This window comes from Diplotaxodon limnothrissa, linkage group LG1 (genome assembly GCF_057381915.1).
Source record: "Diplotaxodon limnothrissa isolate DT_005_m linkage group LG1, D_limnothrissa_male_GT1.1, whole genome shotgun sequence".
Taxonomy (NCBI): domain Eukaryota; kingdom Metazoa; phylum Chordata; class Actinopteri; order Cichliformes; family Cichlidae; genus Diplotaxodon; species Diplotaxodon limnothrissa.
In genome coordinates, this window is record NC_140596.1 from 9616692 (window position 1) to 9634005 (window position 17314).

The 17314-nt window shown below is 41.5% G+C and overlaps 1 protein-coding gene across 1 annotated transcript; it reads right to left on the reverse strand.

Moving 5' to 3' along the window:
• Nucleotides 1-497: 497 nt before the first annotated feature.
• On the reverse strand, nucleotides 498-12700 carry sall1a (spalt-like transcription factor 1a). Its single transcript, XM_085363348.1, has 3 exons — nucleotides 11833-12700; nucleotides 3189-6592; nucleotides 498-2113 (listed from the first exon to the last, which is right to left on the reverse strand). Exons 1-3 carry the CDS (start codon nucleotides 11903-11905, stop codon nucleotides 1673-1675), a joined length of 3918 nt encoding a protein of 1305 aa, XP_085219474.1. The 5' UTR covers nucleotides 11906-12700; the 3' UTR covers nucleotides 498-1672.
• Between the last annotated feature and the right edge of the window lie 4614 nt (nucleotides 12701-17314).

Consider the following 17314-nt stretch of genomic DNA (forward strand, 5'->3'; position numbering starts at 1 on the left):
CACCTCCTGCTTAACTATCTGCTCCGGACACACCATCCTTTTACCCGCTGCGACGCGCTTCTTTCTTTCTTTCTTTCTTTCTTTCTTTCTTTTAAACCCTTTGTAAATAAATTGCAGAAGGGGGCCTTTTCCTTTCCACGGATACGCTTTGAATTTATCCGATTCTGTGGAACAGTCATTAATTGGAGATCTGGAGAACTAGCTATAGAAACTACGATGTTCAAACAGTGTTCATTTTAAATTAAAGAGCAGGAAAACTCACACCATCAGCACCCAAGCCTCCGTTTCTGTAGTTTGTGCACGGAAGTGTGGAGGCTGCACGTGAACACAAATTCTTTAAAAGAAACAAAAGTTGCTTATTTAATTTATTTATTTTTTATTTCTGCTTTTTTTCTTATGTATAGTTGTTAGTAAATGTAAAGAGACGGTATTTTTAAAATGAGGAAATAAAAGCACACAAACACACAATGTTTCTTTTGGAAAACTGATGTATTTGATTATTAGAGTAAAGAATTACAGTATCTTAGTTGTTAGTAGGTATTAAAGTGTAGAGAAACTGGACCCATAAAGATCTTCCAACTTTCCAAGAAAGTGCATGTAACAGTCCGAAGGTTGTCAAACCCGATATATATTTATACTTATAAAAACACTATCATTTTGTCCCCTGGCCGTGATGGACTTCTTGTGAGAGCTTTATGTACATTTTCTTGCAAGGGAGCTTGTATTTCCACATCTGAACATATTTACAGAAGCTTCAACACATAACTTTGCACTTGATGTCAGTGAGGATGCTGGGACATAGCAGCAATGTGGAAATCCAGCTCAGATACTAAAAGTGATCCTTCCAATTTGATTAGCTGTCTCAGTTCCAAAATCCAGGAAACAGGCCAGACTGAATGTTCCTCTATTTGTAACCGTCTTGCTCTCAACAACAATAAAATATGAGCAACAGAAGATAGAAGAAAAAAAATGGAAGTAAACAAAAAAAGTAGAAAGTACAATACAGAGACTGTAACGAGAAAACAAATTAACACTAAATAAACCCTTGAAATGTAGCAAACTTCAATGTTTTGTCTTCCTTAAATAAGATAAAGGTAAATAATAATCGGAAAGAAAGGAACTACAACATCATTTAGTCCCTTGCCTGAATTTCATTGTTTTGTCTTGATGAGGCGGGGTGGGGGGGATTCATGAACACACAGATGTTAGACCATCTACAGAAGATCAGTGTACATTATTTACAGCAAGTCTGTTCGCTTATTACAGGGCTAATGCATCACATGAACATAGACAGTTCAATTATAGCTACTACAGACAGAAAATAACTTAATGCCAAGGTAAGGTTATCTAACCAGATATTCTAAGTTTCAAAAGCACATTTTTAAAGCACCCATTGTGGCTTTAAAATAAACAAAACCTAATTGTTAATGCTTCCACTTGGTTTCAAGCAAGGTTATAATCACTAATAAATAAGCTCCTTAAAACTATAACATGTACATTGTACAAAAAAAGCAACTTGTCTTCACACTCATGTTCGTAAAGATTCAATGGCGAGCAAAGCAGTTCAGCTGATTTTATCCCTGTCTTGTTCTCTTCCTCTGTCTGTGTCTACATATGTGTACAGTATGCCTTTAGGCATCTTTATGTGTCTGTGCCCAGTTGAGGACATATACTAATTGGTGGCAATTTCTTTATTGTCCTCCATGAAGCGTGTGAACCGGAAGTGGGCCCCATTCTCTGTGTTGGCCATTTTCTCCAGACCAGCCAGAGCAGCATTGGGCTCCGTGTTGTGTAGCTTATCAAGGCTGCCTGTCAGGCCACCTATGGGAGAGCTGCCCCCATTTCCGATACCACCTGACATGGGTGGGATGCCTCCGTTCTGGATGACAGAGATTTCATTTGTCTTCATTGCGAGACCATTGGAGAAGGCCGCAGCATACTGATTCCAGAAACTGGTCGGGTCTCCGTTGCTTGCCCTTGATGCCATGTCCTTCTGGAAGATCTCGGGAAACTTGACTGGGTTGGTGCCAAGGAAGGCCATCGGGCCATCTACGGAGAGCCTGCGGCCACGTCTGGCAGGAGCGCTGTTCCACATGTGGGTGCCCATGTGAACCTACACAGACGGAGAGGGAGAAGAACAAAAGAGAGGAGGTGAGAGACAGAGCAATGAGCGGGATGAAAACTAGTGATGTTTACAAACTTGGCCACAAGAGCTGCACATGAGATGATGCAATGGAAAAAATAATAATAATGCTTGAGTGTGAATTAAAATAGCTTCACACCCTGAGTGCAGCAGATCAGTTAGCTGCCTATGCTATGAGAAGTACAAACACTGTGTAAACATCTTTTGGCAAGACTGATACATGCTGTTTAATCTGAACTTTAATTTGCTCATCTCACAAGGGGACCGCACGGCTGAAGCAAAAATTGCACTGTCCAGTTTCATTGCCCCAGCCAGTATTACATGTGACATTTCACCTCTGCCCATACCCTTTCTAAGAACAAGACAACATTCTGCTTGGACATTTTTGAAACACTGCTCCAAAATAATTGTATTTTAATGTGGCTCATATACAATAGTTTACACAAAGTTAATGAGCCTTTTTTTAAAAAAACTGTGAGATATCGCTGTAAGTCTAGTATCATCCAACAGACTGAGCTTGATTCAGTAAATCTTTTAGAAATAAAAACAAACAAACAAACAAAAAAAAACATATGCCCTTATTTCTCCACTAGGAATTGGAGATTGAGACATTCAAAAATAACTAACATAATTGGAAATTAAGGCCACATAATCCCCCAAAATCCTAAAGATCACTAAGCAGATCTTTTTCTTGATGATTTAAGCCTGTGACATTTTTTACAGAATCCGTTATGGAAAAATACAGACTGACTTACTCACAGTGATTATACCTGATAATTAATTGTGTGCACTGGATCATTCTTAGCTGATCACATGCTGGAATTTCTCTCCAATAATTATATTACATGCATGATTCAGCTTTTCCATTTTTTTTTCTCTAAGAGCAGTTCCTTTCATTAATTATACCACATTACCACATCTTGATGCCTAATGCACTGACATGCCATATAAAATTAAATAGTAACCCTGAGACTCGTTTTTCATGAACATTCTCACGCACATACTTTTAGGAGGCAAATAGTTTGCTGGGTGTTTCGACATTTACCTTGAGGTTTCCTTTGGTGGTAAAAGCTCGGCCGCAGATGCTGCAGGCAAAGGGTTTCTCCCCTGTGTGGGTTCTCTCGTGGATCTGCAGAGCACTGGCGGAGGAGAAACACTTTGCGCAGGTATGGCAGAAGTGTTGCTTGGGAGTCCTGCGTGGTGGAGCAGTGGAAAGCACTGGGGATGTTGAGGCAGATGAGGTGACCAAGCCAGGGGGTACCTCCTTGTTTTCCGGATGAAGGTTATGAAGGAAACCATTGACTTCTGGTTTGCTTAGAGAACCGACAGATAGAAGAGAAGGAGTTGGGCTGGAGGACAGGCTGGTATTTGATGGCTCAAATAGCTGTGAGGGCAAGTCTCGCATTTGATGTGTTAGCATATGCTGCTTGAGATTGCCCTTGGTGGAGAAACCCCTGTTACATGCCGTGCAAATAAATGGTCTTTCTTTGGTATGGCTTCGATAGTGAATGTCCAAGGCACTCTGACAAGCAAAGGTCTTCCCACAGATGTCACAGGATGTATTCTTGATGGTGCTACGCTCACGGAAGGGGAAAATCATGCCCAAAGGGTCTTTTGGTGAACTGACAGATGTCAGGTCCAGGGCTCCAAGGTTGGAGGGATGTGAGTGCAAGAGGCTTATACTGGTGGGGTCTGAAGATAAGGCCCTTTGGTGCCTTTCTTCGAGGCTCGGGGATTTGTGTGGTTGTGGGTGCATGCTAGTGGGTGATGGCGCCTGCATGGAGGAGGTAGATTCTGACACCGCTGGACTCCCGGCGCTTTGGCTTTCAACATCACCTCCCAGAGATGAGGAGTCATTGGTGAGACAGTCACCTTCAATTAAGCCATTTGCAATAGCCTTCATCTGGATCACATTATGTTCCTGCATTTCATTATTATATTCTTGGCCATTCCTCTCTTGCCCTTCCTGGGTAGCCATTTCAGGGGGAGCTGGGGAGTTACATAGACTGTCATGGGAAGCATCAGCAGATCTGGGTGTATCTGGCACACTGCTGTCTGGACCCTCTTCCATTCCTTCAGTGTTGTCATCAGAAAAGTTGTCAAGATCATCAAAGTTTCTCTCTTCAAATGAGCCAGTATCAGAAGCCATGGACTCTGGATAACTCTCTGGCAGAGGGGTGTTGGGGATCTGCCCACCCATATGCATACGGATATGTTGCTGTAGAACGACAGCATTCGTGAACTTCTTCTGACAAATGGGACAGGAGTGTTGAACTCTAAGAGGAGGCATGGCCCTATGAACACTGTAGTGGGTTTTAAGATTTCCCTTGGTGGTAAATGCCCTGCCACAGATTTTACACTTGAAGGGCCGTTCCCCAGTGTGAGTGCGATAGTGCATTTTCAGTGCACTTTGGCAGCTCAGCACCCGGTGGCAAATGACACATTCATTTGGGTCTTTCACCTTTCTATCAATGTTCTCCACAAGTTGTTGTAACTTGGATGTCTCCGATCCCTGGAGAGGATCCAGAATGCCTACAAAAGGGAACTTAGCCTTGAACTGATCAGACATAAGGGGCATGAGTGGGTTGGTCATCATGGGTGGGCTGGTAGAAGTCGTATACTCTGCAATGCTTTCTGATGCACAACTCACATTTGTCATGAGACCCAAAGTCTTGCTGCCTTCGTCAGTTTTTCCATTTGAGGTAGGCAGTGTTGCACCTTCACCCTCTTCAGATACACCATCATTACTTTTAGCTGAAGGCTCAGTGGCACCTGAGTCACTCTTTGCAGTAACAGAAGGACTAGTTATGGCTATTGAATGATCTTCCTTTTTGATGAAATGTGGCAGGCTTGGCATGGTTGGTGGTAGCAGCATGCCGACTGATGATGTCAGAGTAGGCAAAACTGGTTTACTGTCAAGCCAGCTGGTCACAGGTTTCTCAGGTGGTATAGACATGCCGTATGGAATGCCAGTGCTTGTTGGTATGTTGTCTAAATGCTCAGGAACAGGGTAAGGGTTCATCTGGATATGAGGGTATTTTTCTTTATGACGCTGAAAATGCACCTTCAGGTTACCACGAGTGGAGAACCGGTTGCCACAGATATTACACTTGTAGGGTCTCTCACCAGTATGTGAGCGCAGGTGAATTTGCAAGGCACTGTCGCTCCCAAACACCTTGCCACAAAACCTGCACTTATGTTTGAAGAAAGCATCATCAGAGCTGCTCTTATGCTCAAATGAACTGACATTTGGCGGCTTGTCTTTTCTCTGCTGGGCCAAAGCTGCTAAAGAGTTGAGGTCCTCTACAGTGGTGCCAACACTGGACAGAGAACTGGAGAACATGGGATTTCCAGGTGGGGGTTGAGGTAGAAGGGGATTCACGGCCGAGCTTAACAAGCTACCTATTCCAAATGCTGGCGTCGATGACTTTGCTAGTGAGGAGCTGCTTAGTTGAGAATGAAGGCTACTCATAGGAGTGGGCCTTTTGTCAGAGGATTGGGGATTGATTGTTGATGGCCCCAGTGTGGTAATGCTCTGAGATGTCTCACTGCTGCTTGGGTTGGACTGAGGTAGCTGTGCTGCTGCAGCCAGCTGCTTTATGCTGCTAATACTGGCCGACTGGCTGGCCAGGTTCTGTGCTAGGCCTGCGGCTGCCGCCAGCTGTTGAGAGAGATGTGAGCTGAGTGTGGTCAGGGGGCTGGCAGCTGGCCCCATTGTGCCGGGAGCAGAAGTTGGAGGTACCTGTATTTCTGGTGATTGGGAGGCTAGTAGCAGTATCTGATGGCGAATCTGTTCAATAAGCTGAAGCTGGTGGATCTGTTGCTGTTGCAGGGCTAAGAGCTGCTCCATTAGTGCTGGCACGGCCACCCTTGGTCCTCCAGTCGAACGGGCTTCTTGGGAGAATTGGGCCACAGCCACTTTGGTGCTCTGCAGATTTTCAATTATGACATTGCTGTTGATCATGGAGAAGTTCCCCAGTTCAGTTAGGTTACTGAGCTGAGGTAGTGAGGCAGAGATAGCTGAAGTACCTACTGCGGGGCCAGAGGTGCCTCTATCAGCATGGCTGCTGACTGTATTAATGGGGCTTCCGCTCTCTGTATGACTGCCGTCCTCTTCGTGACCACTGCTCATTCCGGAAACGTCCACGTCCATGGATTCGTCTTTTTCAAGAGTGTTAGGCTCCAAAAGGTCACTGCCCTCTGTTTGATCAGTGTTATTAGCTGTGTCATTCATCTGGTCATCGGGATTATGAGGAGGAGACCCAGGCGAGAAAGTTCCGACAGGGGAGGCAGGATTTTCATTCACTATCAGAACTAACTGATTCTTAGTGCAATTCTTCTGGTGTTCCTCAAGATCTGATAGTTCAAAGAACTCAGCACAACATCTGCTACAGACATGGGCGTCTGACTCCTTGCAGGGGGGGTCCTCGGAGCAAAGTTCTGTGTCCCCTGAAAAAGAGGAAACAGAGGATTAGCGATTAGAAATGTTTTGCAGCTGAAGAAGCAGATTTATCTTCTTGAATTCAATTGTTGTTAATCTTAAGTTAATCAGTTTTAACACCTATCCTTCTGATGTGTTCACGAAAAAAGATTAAAAGGCAACAGTAAGCTGGCAGAAATGAGGAAAGACCTTATTCAATGTAGTGGCCTCTGAAACATGATAAGAGGGGATACAAAATCAATGGGAACTACTCAAATATTGGTTAAAAGTGATCTTTGAAGATGTACATCTGGGTTTCATCAGGCCAACCAAAGGTAATCATTTTCTCTAGATAATCCATCAAAATATAGAATAGAGTGAAGTCAGGATCATTGGGTCTTAATGAAATTTCATAGAAAAGCATTGATTTCCTATATTCCATGCCCTTCAAAGTCTACTTGTCCACTCGGTGCAAATCAAGCATTTGAAGGACTTATTAGACTTTCAATTTGCTGTCAACTTTGCTCATTTTCAGCCAACTACAGGCATCTTGGACAGGTTATCTATGTCACTAAACTAATTTGTATCCACTCAGCCTGCAATCACAGTGAGACAAGAACAACAGAGCCTGTGGCACCACATCTACTGCATATACACAAGAAAGCAAAAACAAAGAGGAAGAAATTCAAGAAAGAAGTTTAAGGTAAACAGTTACTCAGTTGATAACCAAAAAACATGAAACAAATCTGCCATCTATTACAAGAATAAAAATATTTATTATTCTTAAGACTTTTGTTTAAGTATTGTCCAATAAACCCAAAAGTTAAATCCAAGAAAGGACAGTTATCGGTGAATTCATTTAAGGAAAAAAAAAATGCCTGAAAGGGATTAAATAAATAAATAAATACTTGGTCAACGCTAAAGAGCAGTGTGGCATATGAGAACGCATGCATCACAAACTTGCCAAAACTAAGAAGGCAGACACACCAGTTCATAGAACAAGCATAACAGAAACTTCTCTTGTTACTTAGACAAAAATTCTAAAGTAACGACCACATTCCAAATGCGCACTGAAATAGGTTTTGAAATTTTCCATTTTAATAAACAGGACGAGTCAGGGAATGAAAAGGCAAGACGACACCCTGCCCCCAGAGCCACTGCTGTGCTCCAGACTTTCCTTATTCATTTCCCTCTTTGTCACACTAAAATCTCGCTATTTAGCATACAAGTTGATTTACAAATTGCATTTCTCTATGAATCCCTTTCATTGTGCCTCTGGCCCCTCAACACTTTCATCAGGGCCAAGAATTCATTTGCAAATGAAACCCAGAGAAGTGCAGCCCTGCCCCACAGAGAGACAGGATGCCTTCCCATTGTTCACACAGCATGGGAGCGGCGGGGATCGTCGGCACAGCCTGGCCCTGCTCATCTCAGTCGACTCAAAGCAGATCCTGTTTAATTCAGGGATTATCTCCCTCAATGTTTCTCCGCTCAGAGACATCAGATAACGCAAAGTTGCCATGACAGTAAACCCCGGCCCTCACACCACCAAACCATGCAAACAGGGAAGACTCAACTTTAATGATAACTTTTCATGTTAAATCCCCCCCCCCCCCCCCAATTCCACCCACCCGTCTACCTACACCCCAAGCGTTAATTTTGAAAAAATGTGTTTGATTCATAGTGTGAGAAATGTGAGGATTAAATAAACACCTTTTCTCTTTTCACAAGGTTCACTGTACACAAATTAGTGTGAAGAAAATCAAATCATATGAAAATGAGCAGGATGAAAATAGAAGAATATAGAAAAAACAAAAACTTTTGCCTGACTTTTGGAAGATGCAGAGTTATTCATAAAAAATAAAATACCTGAGTTTTCACTGTGTGTGTGTCTGTGTGTGCAAATCTACACACAGCAGAGAAAAAGCTCTACAGTGGAATTTAATTAATTCACTATTTAACTCACAAACATAATAAGTGTGTTTCTTTAATTGAATAAATCCTAACAAATACTAAAACATTATTTTCTGTACAGTGCATTTTCAAAAATTGTGCACTTTCAAATTATTTAAACTTATCAAACAAATGCCACAATAAAACAAATGCATGGATAAAATACAACTATCGCTAGAATATAAAATTACACTAAAAAAGACAGCAAAGACAGATGAGCTTTCCCCCAAAATGTACATTTCTATACTCTAACTAAGGAACTGCTAAGACTCGTCATCAAATTGCAATGCAGCAAGGGACATTGTCGTCTTCCGAACTCTATCACAAGTTTAAGGAAAGCCAATGGTAAAAATGCCTTTACGGCTGTACAGTGTAAGAATCATTTCACCACCAACTGCATATGACTTTTTACACTGCCAAAATATGTCTTTACTTGATGACCGAAAAAGGATCAAAACTGAATTAATGCATCACTACAAATCCACTGTCCACATAAGACTAGGAGCAAACAGCGCAGATGCTAGCATTAGGCTTAATTCCTAAAATAGCAAGGATTAACTTCAAATTACAATTAAGATAAAGTCAAGCTGGTATGAAGAAAGACTGTAAACTTCGATAGAATGTCTATCAATAGCACAATGTAAGTAGTGAGCAGAGCTAAAGGGCGTTAAGGCAGACAGCAAGAGGACGGAGCCTCAAAGAGATTGACCAAAAATCTGAATATGAGAGACAAGAAAGTAAGGATTAGTCAAAAAAGTTGGAGAGCTTTGAGAGATCCTACATTATTTTTTCGCAGGGGGCCTCTGTGAACGTCTTGACACTTGTAACTTCAGGAGGGTTTCTGCTCACATCTTCTCCAGCCCTCAGGACTCATCCCACTGAACACTAGATGGGGTTCCACTAAAGCTGCCGTGGTCCAGGACAAGATTCAAATCTCAGAAGCTCTGCCCCGGTGACATGGTTAAAGCTTAAGGGGAGGGAAAAAGGCAAAGCAAGTCCTTCAGGCTACACCTAAACTCACACCACATAAACAATGGCAAAATGACAAGCGAGGCACTCTGTGTTTGCAGGGAGAAACAGCGCAAAAGGGGGCTGCCCTGCCAATCTCTCCTCTAGGGGGGCCACTCTGATAGGGCATAAGGGGATGGTCACAACATTGATAAGGCCCCACAGTCAAACACACTCTTAAATAAAAAAGCTGAGGCCTTGCTGGGCCGCCTGCAGCTCTCATCAGCAGGGTCAATGGCAAGGCAGAGAGGAACACAGTGAGCCCTGAACTCTGATCACCTCCAAACAGAGGGACGCTGGCAAAGGTTAAAACAGCTCAACATCCCACCCTCTGTGGCTCTCACTCCGACCTCCCAGTAACTACAGCCCTGAGCATCACTGATATTCAGCTACAAATACAATGACTTTCTGTTTCCCTTTCTGCTACCAGAACACTCTAGAAAGACACACAACTCATTTATAATGAGCACTGCTTCAGCTAAATAATCCCAAACTTAAAGACAACATGGTCATACTCTTATAATTACATACACAAGACACTTGCAACTATTTTAGCATATGGCCTAGACATAATTAGGAATTTTTGCATTCTGCAGATGGGTTGTTGAAACAAGTGACTTTCCCTCACTCCCCTTTATTAGATTTAAAGGAAATTTAGGGGAAAGAAACAGCACTCAGGGATAGACAAGGTTTTGCATTAATCATCAAGTTCCTAAAATCACGTGAAACAGCGTTTCAATGCGTGACTTTCTCCCGAAAGGAATATTTATTTTAAATATTTATTTGAAATGCACATGCTTTTCAGGTTGTGCTAAACACAGTGTGCTGCACAGATTTTTTTATTTCCTCGCATGAAATCTGTAGGCCATTTTTCTAAAAATTTAAATCAAAAGATGTATTTTTAAATTGCAGAAAGTATAAATTTTGTGCGGCAAAATTCGATCACACTGCGCCGAATAACAAAGTCGGGGCTTCTTTCCATTTATGAACATTTATGAAATTACTTAAAATATTAATGGATATTTTTTTCCTCCTAATGAACGCATGACTGAAAAGTCGGTCAACAAAAATACACGCTGCAACGTCCTGTAGCGAAATGAAAGCTTTATTTATAACTATTCTACAGTGATCTGAAACGCAGTTTTATTAGTGTCTTGTTTGGCTCGAGTATTCCCCTTTTCTACAAAAACAAAGCAGCTTGCAATTAATTATAACTTTACTGGCTTATGTTGGCCTCTGAAACTCTGAGAGCTCATGCAAAGTCCTGAAAGCCACTTTGTACAAACTCATTTCACATTTTAGGCACCACATTTCTAACAAAGCATTCTTACTGCAGTTTTTTCAAAGGTGTAAGATGGTCGCATTGGCTACAAGTCCGCAAGTTAAAATTAGGAAATCGGTTTATCTATATCGACATGAAACTATCTTTTGGACGAATCGGTTGTGTATTTGTGGAGACAGAATGGCCGAGACAAAACTTCAGTTTCCCAAATATTTGTTTTCTTCTTCTTCTTCTTTTTTATAAGAAAAAAAATTGCCTAAAGACGGGTAAACTAAAGAGACCGTCACAGGAGGAACTGGGAAAGATGTTTGTTCATTAACGTTCTCCGGCGCACTCTGTCCTCCTTTCATCTTACTTAAAAAAAAAAGAGTAACAAGCCATGGCGTAGACTGTTGATATATTTTCATAAAAGAAGGATATATCTGTACGAGTTTGCAGCGCAAAGTTGAAGCACACGGAATACGGTATTTGTCGGTCCGGGACCAAAGAAAAGTTGGGAGTCCCGACAGGGGCGACAGGGTGGTCGATGTCGAGGTAAGACGCCGACCGCTGAACGCAGGGAAGCCTGAGTGCGAGCGGAGCGATTATTTATTTATTTAAAACGCGCTAAAGTTAAGATTAAAAACTTTTGAAACTTTTAAGTCACACCGAGCTCAAACCCAAAGAAAACGCACCATATCTGTGTTCTCATATTTCACTTATTAACCGCCTAGAACTGAGTTTTAACCTCTGATAATAAAATAATCAGCGCAGAAATGTCAAGTTACCCCAAATTGTTCTTGGTACTTGAATAATGGGAAATTCGTGGAAAATCGGTGCATCAACTTTTGTTAAAAGTCGACCATACTTTCATCAAGAAGTCACTTGAATTTGTAAAGAAATCAACAAAAAACTAACAGCATAAACTCCAATTCAAAGTCTTCCTTAACAGTGAGAGTTGACCGCGGACACAATAAAAACATCGCTTAAAAGAAAGAAAAATTCACGGTGATTGCATAAAAGGAGCGTTGGGTTACTTGGACTCACCATTGTGCTCCGATAAAGGCAGATGAGGGTCGGATTGGAAGTGTTGAGGCTTCGCTTGCTTCCTCCGCGACATGCTGGCTGGCACATCAGCAGGCAAAGAATAAAAAAATGACTACAAAACCTTCTAAAAAATTACGTAAATCGAGAACATCCACCGCGCATGTGCCCCGTTATGATTATCAATAATGCTCTGCGATTAATCATACGGGGGCTTCTTTGAAAGGCGATTGGCACCTTGCCAGCCCCCCTCCTATTCAAATGAAGTCTCTTTAATCAATTAGCTCCTGATTTGCTGGGGACTCTTGTCTCTCTCTCAGCTCCCACCCAATGAGTTGATCCGTATGAGGAAGAAAGGCTGGGTTTTCCAAACTCCCTTTAGATACGGTTTAACCCCTTCTGTTAGCCAAGTCAAGGCTTATCTTGACTACTACAGGGGAATGTCAGCGTCTCGAGTCCATGCCCGCGACAGTATCTTTCAGTCTTTTGCAGTCATCACAGTTTATTTTCTTTCTTTTTTCCTTTTCCCCCGTTGATGTGGATTGACGGGACGCTCGCAACTCAAACCTTCACGATCTCCAACCAACTTTAATTTCACTACAACTCGGTAGTCCGTTCTCCACTCTTGCGTAAAGATCGCTGTAATACAGCTCTTGTTGTGTGCACACCGACACCTACTTTCTGAAGAGTTTGAAGCGAAGCTCCCGGTGCGGTAAAACGCAACGTCTCGCCAGCATGTTCCGTGCGTAAATGGCACCGTTACGCGTTCCCAAAAGTCCAGAGTGAGATCCGACGTCCCAATCACTTTGATTTGATTATTATTAGCAGAAAGAGGGGTTACTTACTAACACGTTTTCATCACACACTGCGTTCCGCGAATAAACAAACTTTGAGGGCCCGTGCGGCAGTGGGACAAATGTGGAGCCCGGCCCATCGAGGATCTGATTGGTCATCGGGCTATTCAGTCACGTTACCATTCACCTCCACCTCCCTCTCCCTCGCTCCCGCTCTCTCTCTTTCTCTCTGATTGAGCACAGCAGAGCCAAACGGTTTGTGCGCGCCGGGATGATCAGTGGTAAAGAGCGGAGAGACAGAAGTCTGTTCATCTGAATGGGGATAAATTAAGCTTTTAAATTCTTCCCCAAACACTTTTTTAACGAATGCTTGCCTCATATCCATGTCACGCGGACTAATCTATATTTCACATCATGCATTTGGAAAAAAAAAAACCCTAAACTTTTCTTTATATATTCACCATCCACTGGGTTGTTTATGTTGTAAAATCGGCATGAATTACTGCATAATGTCCTTATCAAAAGTTAAATGTTTGGCCTGTTGATATGTTTTATTTTATCATAATGGTAAATGTTTTTATTAGATTGACAATTGGCCAATATATTTCAGCTGATAACGGCAAAGCAAATAAAACGATGTCTTAATCGAGCCTGTGGATTACAGAAGTTACATTATTATTATTATTATTATTATTATTATTATTATTATTATTATTATAAATAATGCATTAACAGGAGTGCGCATTCACTTGGGATGCTTAAGAGGGCAAGAGATCCCACAGGAGCTTCTTGTGAGCGCTGAGTCGAGTAGATTTATTACCTGAAAAAGATAAACGAAGCTTTCAGTCAGGCTGATTTTGAGAAATGAAGATAATAATGTTACTATAGGTGATGCCTCGGATGCCATTATTTTTCACTGAATATTTAAAGAGCAGCTGCAGGCTAGATGGATCTGGTCCTCTCTTGTGTCAGATATCTTTTAGTTTCGACTAGCCTTACTATTTACTTATTCATGAAAAAAGGAAAGAGCAGAGGGAAAATCAAATACCTCTGATGGCCTTAGTGATCTGCTTTATCAATGCGTTAGGTCGAATAATTAAACAGCACACATAATTTTCAAATGGAACATTCTTTTCTTCTTCTTCTTCTTCTTCTTTTTTTGGGGGAGGGAGTATCAATTGATGCGTAAACTGTCCACAAACCTGGGGACCAGATCGAAATTAAAGCTGTGACTAAAAAAAATCAAAGAGCAAATTATCATTAGTAGGGGAAAATGTGTATGTGCGCGTGCAGTTAAAAAGCCCGTGCAATTATATGCAGGAAACTTGAAATTGCTAGGAGAGGAAAAAGGGGTCTGCAATATTGTAATGTCCCGGGCGGAAAAATCAATGGCCAGTTAATTGATGTGAGTGTTGGTGTGAGATTGTAAACAGGGTGATTTGCAGCCCAGCCGAGCAGGAGACATTTTAAATGGGATTCACTCGGGACGGTTGAGGATACAGTGTTAACAGTCATGGGCTGAATGACACAGGCGGACACAGTTTGGGGACCCAACAGATATAACTCAGTGCCAGTGCTTGAAAAAGTTTTAAACTGACTTAAACGTTTTTTATTTCTTTTCTTTTTTCAGAGGCGTGTGTCTGCCTGAATTATTATTTATTATCTGTTGAGTGAGAAAGCGGGAAAAAATAAATATTTAACATAAAAATGTTTATCATACTAATGATAATGATATTAAGATAGAATTATTAATGTATATTTCCTTTTTAAAAAAAAAACTATTAAAACCTTTGGTTAACGGTGAATGTAATAACCGTTTATTTAACAGGCGCATCAAACAGTTTCTTTTTGTCACTGTGGGGGGAAAGTGCTTTCAAAGAAAAGTGACAGAAGCCTTTGGCGCATAAAAAGTGCGCATTTGTCGGTTATGCGCAATCAATGCTGCGCGCACCATATCAGAGACGGTCTGTCGTGGGTGTCATCATTCACTATTATCACCGACACGTCGTGATTGATCACGTAGCTCAGAAACACTGCACGTCTGAGCGCATAATGCGATAGTTAAAGCGAGGAATCTACCAAAGCGCAGTTGTTAGTGATCCTCACACTCTGTATTTCTAACTAGAAAGCCCCCTTTTTTCTGCTTATTCAACACGTGGTGGGTTTCTATTCACGGTCCTGCTCGACTCGATGCCTAAAGAATTACAACTAGCTGGATTAGGCCTTCATCTAGGTCAGCTGCACGTGTGTGCGCGCGCGCGCGTGTGTGTGTGCGCGCGCGCGTAGTATTTGTGATAACAGTCGCACAAATGGCAAAAAGAGAGAGCGGACAAAACTCAAGGTTTTACAAGAAAGCAGAGTCTCGTGATTCCAGTATGTATGAAGAGGAGTGGAGTCCCTGATTAACAGGGCTGCTGCTTACATGGACAATAGGTTTGATTCATATGTTATGAGTAAAGAGCCTCTATTAAAAAATACCAAAAAGTTATAGAGATAATATTAAGAAAGGGCCTTTTTAATAATAACAAATACAATCACAAACAACCATAGGCTGAAATTCCCTAAAATGTTTTATTTTGTGGCAGGATAAATAAACTAGTACATTATTCCTTCTTTTCTTCATTAATGACAACTGATGAAGTCAATGGTCCCCCTCATTCCCAGAACAAATATCAAGTGCCTGGCATTATTAATGGCACCATGATGTCTTTACTAAAGGATTATGAGCTTGATTAAAGGGATTGTTGTAAGCTGGCCTCATGCTCAAATAAAGAAATAAGGCCATATTTTCCTTCTACCAAGTCACACACTCTGTCACTGTATGACTCTTAACAGAACAGTACTGCTATGTTTAGGGTGCCCAACCTCAGTATTACTCAGTATTTGAGTTATTCCACATTAAGTCTTCTAAAAAACCAAAACGAATAAATAAACAGAAAAACAATAACAAAAAAAAAACATATCTAAAGTTAATCAGATTATAGGGCTATGGGGAAAGAAAAAACACTCCAGCTAGAGCAGAAATTATTGGTTCATTTACTTGAAGTATGAAGTGAGATTTCTTTGTCTTCCAGACAATCAGAATGCAGCATTTAGCACTGTTTTGCCACCAAAGGAATCCCATTGAAAAATCGCCTGCATTAAAATTCAATACCTGCAGCAGCACCGACTAGCCTCCATTAATTAAGAGATCAAACCCTTTCCATTGTCCCCCAGCAGCCCTGCCACCACTTGTCCCACAGATTGTTTTCCCCCATTGTGCCCTCTGACATCTTCCTGCAGCATCGCCCGATATCAATGGGCCGTGTTTGTTTTTACATTATCTCAGCTGCAGTTACAGACACCCCCTTTCAATCTCATCTTGTTTGAGGGAAAACAAGCAAACATTCAAGGGTGTCGCAGAGGTGCTAGAGGTCACTGGTCCATCACACATATCCTGCATGTCCAGGCTCTGTGTGTGTGTGTGATTGTGAGTTTGCATGTGCCACTGGTACAGCCATCTGTGGCACAAACACTGTGAGTGATTGTGTTTAAGCTGTAGCTACTCAGGTACAAGTGTACTAGTGTTAGGAGATGTGTGCCAATGGATCCTTGACAAAGAGCTTCAACCCCCCCCCCCCCCCCCCCCCCCCCCCCCCTCCCTCGTTATTAGAGAGTGAGGCCAGGCTTCAGTGTCTTTCTGAATGGTGTAACTGGACACCAAACATTACAGGCGGGATGCACTCAAACGTAAAACTACATTTGCATCCTTTTGGATAGTTTGCAAACACTAGAATACTTTTGTTTCAGATAAAATATAAACACAGCACAATTTAGAAGAGATTAAAACTTTATGATAGTATAACTTGCTGCATTCTTGTATTAAAAACAATTAATTACACTTTTCAATTTGGACAAATTCAAATCATAGTTTGTTTCGCATCAGATATGACTGATTATTAACTGATGATTCTTATTTATAAATAGGCGTTTAAATAGATATAGATAAGTAATATACACAGCACTTGAGCAAAACGAACCTTTAGCTTTAGTTCACTAAGTTTATTAGCTTTATGGCTGTTTCTCATTACTGTCCACCCAAGTTTTTTTCTAAATAGATACACTCAGTCACAGTGATGCAATCGTTCAATCCTTCAATTGTTATCATACAAATTCACTTGATTGTATCTGATTAAACATGTTCGCTTGAGTTGCATTAACGACAAACACGGTGGTACTGGACGACCACCAAGACTCCCATTTTAGCTCCTTCGTATTCTTGAAAAACACATTGTGCTTTCATATGACATTGACAAATGATATTTGGATGAAGAGGGATGCTTAGATGGTTAGATGTTTCACAGAATGGAGCCGGATTACACTGACACACATCACTAAGGCTGGAGGTTATAGAGGAACCAAACACTCCAAACATCTTGAAGAAATTACAGACATCACCCACCGAAAGCTGAGTGTTTATGTATTCTTAAGAACCTGGAAGCAAAACTAAAAATTACACATCGACTTATCCCTACATTACTTCACACGCTCGTAAACACAGAATATACAGAATATACACATGCAATGTCTGTGTCACAGCCACAAAGCAAGCCGGGTGGGTAATGTAACCACACACAAAGCAACGTGCAGGTAACCACCGAGCCAGCAGACACGCCACGTAAAACAAAAAACAAAAAAAAACACACACATTC

Coding starts and splice junctions, on each gene's coding strand:
- sall1a (XM_085363348.1), bottom strand. CDS start 11,905: ATGTCGCGGAGGAAGCAAGCGAAGCCTCAACACTTCCAATCCGACCCT. Junction 6,593..11,832: donor GCCTTTATCGGAGCACAATG/GTGAGTCCAAGT, acceptor CCTCTTTTTCAG/GGGACACAGAACTTTGCTCC. Junction 2,114..3,188: donor CCACCAAAGGAAACCTCAAG/GTAAATGTCGAA, acceptor CCGTCTGTGTAG/GTTCACATGGGCACCCACAT.